This window comes from Anarrhichthys ocellatus, unplaced genomic scaffold, assembly GCF_004355925.1.
Source record: "Anarrhichthys ocellatus isolate YVR2014 unplaced genomic scaffold, GSC_Weel_1.0 scaffold197, whole genome shotgun sequence".
In the NCBI taxonomy this organism is placed as follows: Eukaryota; Metazoa; Chordata; class Actinopteri; order Perciformes; family Anarhichadidae; genus Anarrhichthys; species Anarrhichthys ocellatus.
Genome location: NW_022280227.1, coordinates 5,001 through 12,452, shown reverse-complemented (window position 1 = coordinate 12,452; position 7,452 = coordinate 5,001). Strand labels below are relative to the sequence as shown.

Genomic DNA, 7,452 nt, shown 5'->3' with positions numbered 1-7,452 from the left:
TCTCTCTCTCTCTCTCTCTCTCTCTCTCTCTCTCTTTCCCTGTCTCTTTGTCTTTCGTTCTCTCTCCCTCTCGCTCACTGTGTCTCGCGTCTCCCCCTCCATCCTCCAGGGTGATCAGCAGAGCTCCAGGGCTGAAGCTCGTGGTCGAGACCCTCATCACGTCCCTCAAGCCCATCGGCAACATCGTCCTCATCTGCTGCGCCTTCTTCATCATCTTTGGTATTCTCGGAGTTCAGGTAAACTCCATCAAATATGAATCATATCTTCCCCACCGTACAACTCGTCTTTTATTAATCAAGGGAGCCTCGAGAGCCTTTGAGAAGTCACGAGGACCTGAGATGGTCAAACTATTGAACTAACACAGCGACCCCTATGCTCACCGTGGCCCATAATAATAATTTATACACCGAAATTTAAGTGGGTCAAAATATGCGAGGCCGCAATTATTCTCTTGACTTCCATCTAGAGCAAAAACCAAGAAATGAATCATTAAACACTGGAGAACACCAGAAGAGGCTGTTTGCACCCACAATGAGAGCACGTCCTCGCAGCGCTGGCTGAGAAGGCTCATTAGAGCAGAATCCAACAGGAGGAGGAGGCGTAATGGCAACACAGAAGACCCAAGTTTCACTTTCCACATAATCAAATAGTGATTCACAGCTTCATCAATCCTTTACAGACCAAAACCAGTACATACCAGCCCTGTTCTCACTCCCAACCCATCAAACACTCGGCGTCGAATACCGACACTCGCTTTAGTGTCTGCATTATGTCGGGGTGGACGGATGAGACCGCTGTACGGGTCTCAAGTGGTTATGTAACTTGTGTACCTCCGCTCTTGATTTATTACCTCAGTAAACATTGTAAACATGAGTTTATGGTCTCAATCTCTAGTTTCAAGTCTTCTTCAATACAGCATGATGTTCATTTAGTACATTATGGTCCATTTAGAGTCACACAGACCATAAAGCAGGGGATGCTTTAGGGCGGGGTTTACTGTGATTGACAGGTCGACACCAGAGACGTATAAGGATATGGTCACTTCCTGTTCACTGCTTGCAAAAAAAACAACATGGCGATTACCGTAATCCAAGATGGCGACGGCGTAATCCAGGCTTCATAACGCAGCTCACAAACCGACTGGTGACGTCACGATGACAACGTCCACTTCTTATATACACTGTACATTTGGAAGTCCAAAGCTGACGCTAGCGGGGAACGTCACAGTCTGAAGCTTGGTGCCACTGACCAAGCTGTCGGTGTTTGACGAGTTTGGAGCGAGAACGCGTTGTACATTTTGGGATTAATTTACGGGACTCTGAGACTCCAGAATACAGAGCGCTGCCCCTAAAAAGTTTTCAGATTTTCAAAACACAGAATAGAAACGAGAAGTTCTGTGTTTGAATCAATAGATCTTATTATAAGTGAATCAATTTCAATCTCGTACCTCACTGTACTGTCAGAAATGGCTAATATGTGTAGTAAAGCACAACAGGTTATTCTATTAATATTCCATAATTGCTGTGAGTTCATAAGTCTCACAAACTACTTGGTTTTCCTATTTTTTAATTCATCGGTGTATTTCCTTCTTGCTTCTAGTTGTCAAACCCACCGTGTTCTTCCGCCATAACTGCACGTTATTATTCATTCTGCATCTGCTGTTATGCATCATTCCACTCAGTCCCCTCTTTGATGTGTTCAATATGATTGAGAATTAAAAACCTCTTCTCTCGGGAGGAAAAAAGAAAACTGTTGATATCGAGTGCTTCTGCTTCGGCTTCATCCACTTCCAGACGCTAATTATGAAATTACTTCAAAAGCCGCATGAGAGGAGTGGGCGCACACGAGTGTTGTCATGACTTCATCAGAAATGTATCTGCGTGCGCCGCCGTCTTTTCATTTCCTTCTCCGCTTTGTGTGTGTGTGTGCGTGTGTGTGTGTCTGTGCGTGTGTGTGTGTGCGTGTGTGTGTGTCTGTGCGTGTGTGTGTGTGTGTGTGTGTGTGTCTTCAGCTCTTCAAAGGGAAGTTCTTCTACTGCGCCGGTTTCGATGTGAAGAACATCACCAACAAGTCCGACTGTCTGGCTGCCAACTACCGATGGGTTCACCACAAATACAACTTCGACAACCTCGGACAGGTACGAGAGAGAAGAGAATGATTTCATGCGAACACAGTAATGGTGCACTTAAAGATGACGATAATAATTAGCACACTCTAGAGGATAGAAGTTCTACGCTAGTACAAGGAGAATACTACGATATAAACTAGAAAGGCAATAACGGAACGAAAACATATTTCCAAAAATACAATACAATACAGACAAAGTGAGAGAGTGATGCTGGAGATGAACGCTCAGCTACACAATTCAATCATTTTGGGTCTTTTGGGAATTGTGTATTTGTTATTTTAGTCATATTGTTATGGTGTCGGCACTTCTATAATCAGCAGCATTAACCGGTATAGAACTGAGTCGGGTCTTGTGTGTGTTGTGTTTGTGTGTCCTTCAGGCTCTGATGTCCCTGTTTGTGCTGGCCTCAAAAGACGGCTGGGTCAACATCATGTACCACGGACTGGACGCCGTGGGGATCGACCAGCAGGTGATAACACACACACACACACACCACAGGCAAATACAACACTGGTACAAACCTGTGTACTGGTCCTTTTGCATAACACACATGCTGCTATTTGGGTCCTGTTTGCCGGTCCATGTAACCCACATGCCTGGATCTCCAACCACATCTCTTCCAGCTCTTTCCAGGGAATCCCACGCGTTCTTAGGCCAGATGGGAAATTAAATCCATCCTTCTGGTCACTCTTGGATCTCCACCCAGTTGGATGTGCCCACAACTCCTCCACAAGGAGGCGTCCTGATCAGATCACCAAACCACCTCAACTCCAATAAACAGATCCCCAGAGAGCTTCAGCAGAAGGCCTCGGTAGTCTTAATGCCTTTGCTGCAGACCGTCCCCTTCAACTCTCTGAACCACAAGCAGTTTTGGGGCCTTTTCTTTTCTCTTCTTTGCTTCTTTTCTCTCTGTGGTCTTGATTTTCACTGTAATATACATGATGTGTTCAAGGAATGTCGGAAAGATGAATTTCTGACGATAGTTTTTACAGCTTCTGGCTGTGATGAACGGTGTAGTTTTGGCGATTGTTTAAAAGAAAACCTGCTTTTTAACCACGCCGGCGGGTTTTGGGGTTCAGCGGTTATCAGCCTCATAGAGCTGGACCAGAAGGGCCCGGGTACACCTGCTCGTAGCTTCAGAAGGCCGTTATCATCAATTCACCTGGTTGATCGCCGATACAAACACAAGAAGATCACGCAGACATTCACTGATGCAAATGAGTCTTCTGAAGCGGCTTCAAAGTGAACAGGCTCCCTTTAGAACTGGTTCTATTAGTGGATCTATTAAAGAGGGGCATTATTCTGGCTGATTCAGCTTCCCCCCCTCAGGGAGAAACCTCGCTGCGGTCCAACACGGCTCTGAATGACTAATCCCATTTGCACTCCACCCCGCGCTTTCAACACTCCACACTCCTCCAAATTCAAAATCTCGTCTCGTCTCCAGTTTTATTGCACCTGAACTTGATTTTTTTTGTGTGTGTTTTGTAATGACTTCCTGCAGTGACCCAATCATCCCGATCTGTTCCTCACATTGTCTCTTCTGTTCCCCTGTCAGCTTGTCTTACCTGTAGCAGCTCCAGGTTTGTTTGGACTGTACTGGCTGTGGAGTGCGTTGGTTAATTGGAAGACCGTAAGAAGCTCGTGGCAGTATTCCAAATGTTCCTCAAAACTGGACGAATTAGATGAGTTCCCCTCAATCACTGCGTCTTTCATTAATAACTATGATAATGAAAGGAACTGGTTGTGAACCAGTCTCAGTGTAGTCCTGATCCTCTATATGAACCAGTCTCAGTGTAGTCCTGATCCTCTATCAGACCTCCATCAGTAAAGAGACCATCAGAGAGAAGATGGTCTGTTTCTATAGAGTTATTCTTAATGCTCGTCATTGGAGCCACCGGGTCGGATTCTGGTGAAACCAGATGAACTCATGCAGGTTCACCAGAACCTCCTTCAGCTCAGACTCCAGCAGAGACCGGTCCACTGTGGACAGACACAGATCCTCCAGCAGAGACCGGTCCACCGTGGACAGACACAGATCCTCCAGCAGAGACCGGTCCAGCATGGACAGACACAGATCCTCCAGCAGAGACCGGTCCACCGTGGACAGACACAGATCCTCCAGCAGAGACCGGTCCACCATGGACAGACACAGATCCTCCAGCAGAGACCGGTCCACCGTGGACAGACCCAGATCCTCCAGCAGAGACCGGTCCACCGTGGACAGACCCAGATCCGGCTTCTCTCTTTGTATACCGGCCTCGACGGAGGAGTTCTGCACTTGACAGCACGAATATTTCAAGGGCGAATACTTCCTCGTTAGAAAGCCGCGTCACCAGCGCCACCCCTCCAATGAGTTCCCTTTATTCAGACGGACACGCTGTTTTGTGCTTGGAGGGTTCCAGTGGTGACTGTTGATACCTTGAGCTCCCTCCAGTCTCCTCCAGTGCTTCCTATCAACTCTGCCTCCTTCATCTCGTTCATCTATTCTCTTTTATTTCGCTCTATTTTCTCTATCGTCTATTATTTCATTTTCTGTCTCTTTTCTGTTCTCTTTCACTTTCCTGGTGATATATTAACTAACGTCCCCTTCTCCTCTCCCCCTCATCGCTCTATCTTCACTTTCTTTCCTTGAAGACGTCCACCAGTCCTCCCTTTTCGTCTCCCTCTCTCCCCTCCACCGACTCCACCACTTTCCCAGTGGCTCCTCGTCTCATCTGTTTGTCCTCTCTCTTCCTCACCTCCAGCCGCTGACCAACAACAGTCCGTGGATGCTGCTCTACTTCATCTCCTTCCTCCTGATCGTCAGCTTCTTCGTCCTCAACATGTTCGTCGGCGTCGTGGTGGAGAACTTCCACAAGTGTCGGCAGCACCAGGAGGTGGAGGAGGCCAAGCGGCGGGAGGAGAAACGCCAGCGTCGCATGGAGAAGAAGAGGAGAAGTAAGGGCCCGGGAGGAAGGGGGAGAAATGAGGACGGTGTTTTGGAGAAAACGAGGTGGGAGGGAGGAGTAGAGGCTTTGAAGTACAAGAAGGAGAGATGAAAAATACATGAAGACGAAGAGAGAGAAGGGGTTTGGAGGAATAATTGGGGTGAAATGAAAGAAAGGAGTGTAGTGTTGGGAGAGCAGGAAGGAAAGGAGGAAGGATGGAAGGAGTCTAGGGAAATGAGGATAGACGGGAGGGAGGAGGACAGATGGACACGTACACCTCTTTGGACGGGAAAAGGAGAGCAAGGACTGAGTGGAGGGAGGACACGATGATGGAGGGATGCCGTCCTTTTGGAATAAAGGAAAAGAGAGGATTAATAAATGAATAAAAGAAAAGGGGCAGATTAAATATGCAACGTAACAATATATTTATCAAAAGTACACATTTCCTCACAAACGTTTGTTTACCTCTTCAGAATAAAATGCAATCCAGCAAATGAGTTCATGTGTGAACTAATGAGTGAAAGTTAAAGGACTCTTTCCTGGTGATATTTCATACACGTCCTCACTGATGTGACTTTGAACAGTCTTTATTTCAACTCATTTAAAGCTCCTTCACCTCCCTCTCACATTCATCAAACTCTCTTTCTCTTCATATTACCTCACAGCTTTATCTCCCTCTCTGCTTCTTTCTTCATTTTCTTCTTCCCTCGTTTTTCACCCCTCTGGCGTAAATTAATCATTAAATCAATCACACTTGCACTGCTTCCTCCACCCGGTCTCTCAACCAAATATCTATTATTTCTCTTTATCTTTCGATACCTCACTTCAATTTGCTCGTTCATTTCCTCACCCCTGGATTCTTTCTTTTCTTTCTGAATGCCTCCTCTTGCTCCCGTCCGCTCCACATCTGTCCCTGCTTGATATTTTTCCTGCCTTCTCGCCGATCCAAATTCCTCCTTACCTTTATCCCCCCGTCCCCCCCGCCCCCCCCCTCCCCGTCACCTTTTCTCTCTCCAGAGGCCCAGAAGCTGCCCTACTACGCATCATACGGCAGAACCCGGCTGGCCATCCACACCCTGTGCACCAGCCACTACCTGGACCTCGTCATCACCTGCATCATCTGCATCAATGTCATCACCATGTCTCTGGAGCACTACAACCAGCCACAGGTGAGGACGCACGTCCTCGAGGGGATGGAGGAGATGGAGGGATGGAGGAGATGGAGGGATGGAGGGATGGAGGAGATGGAGGTATGGCGAGGGGGTTTGAGTGAGATGGACAGATGGGGATCAATGAGAGATCATCACTGAGATCATTGATTACCTGAGAATGATTTTAAAGGTTTTAGAACTTCTTGCTTTGCTGCTTAAGAAAGACTATTTGTTTACATACAATAATTATAAATCATGTTGATTCTTCTCCTAATTGGTATTGATGAAGAACCGAACACATAAGCAGTATTGATAAGAGTACTAAATCTGGATCGAATCCTGACGACACCGTCCCTACAGACCTGTTTGAGGGGTTCTGAGTGGGTGGTGGGGCACCAGCTGGGAAGGTCTTGCAGGCACTTCCAGAGGCAGCCGGCCAACCTGCTGCTCTGAGTCAGCAGCATCATCTGCCAGCAGACAAAACATTTATCTGGAACACAAACATTGGGGCAGATTTGGGGTATTAGTTACGTAAGATGTTTCTCAGAGGCAGAGATGCTGTCGAGCATAAATTCAGTCTGAGTTTAATCCCACTGAACACATTCTGGATGTGATCACAAGACAAGATTTTGGTATCGGAAGTGTTTTTTTTTTTTGTTGGACCAAGTAGTCTCGACCAATCATGTTTGAGTGGGGCTTTGGTTGCAAGCAAAATTGGAGGCTGAACGCATTGGTCCAAACCACAGACTGTATACAAGACGTGGACGTAGTCATCGTGACGTCACCCTTTGCTTTGTGGACTGATGTTCTGAAGCCTCCACAATTTTGCTGGCGCCATCGCGGCTATTTTGCAACCAGTGAACAGGAAGTGACCGTATGTGGACTGAGGAGGAGAGACGTAGAGTCGGCGTATACGTCTCTGGTAGAGACCTGTCAATCACCGTGTAGCCCCGCCCTAAAGCATCCCCTGCTTTATGGTCTGTGTGACTCTAAATGGACCATAATGTGCTAAATGAACATCATGCTGTATTGAAGAAGACTTGAAACTAGAGATTGAGACCATAAACTCATGTTTACAATGTTTACTGAGGTGATAAATCAAGAGAGAAGTAGAGTCATTTTCTCATAGACTTCTACACAACCAGAGGAGTCGCCCCCTGGTGGCCACTAGAGAGAATGCAGGTTTAAGACACTTCGCTTCACTCGGTAGAACCGGAGGTTGCCGCTTGGTCGAAACGCAATCAGG

At 46.9% G+C, this 7,452-nt stretch overlaps 1 protein-coding gene across 1 annotated transcript in view; it reads left to right on the top strand.

Annotated features, from left to right (window-relative positions):
- The window catches only part of LOC116400745 (voltage-dependent T-type calcium channel subunit alpha-1I-like), a 153,271-nt gene that overhangs the window by 140,848 nt on the left and 4,971 nt on the right, over nt 1-7,452 (top strand). The window contains exons 22-26 of the mRNA XM_031878742.1: nt 110-236; nt 2,012-2,137; nt 2,508-2,597; nt 4,873-5,065; nt 6,073-6,224. Coding sequence (XP_031734602.1) covers nt 110-236; nt 2,012-2,137; nt 2,508-2,597; nt 4,873-5,065; nt 6,073-6,224 — 688 coding nt within the window. The remainder of the gene's footprint in view (nt 1-109; nt 237-2,011; nt 2,138-2,507; nt 2,598-4,872; nt 5,066-6,072; nt 6,225-7,452) is intronic.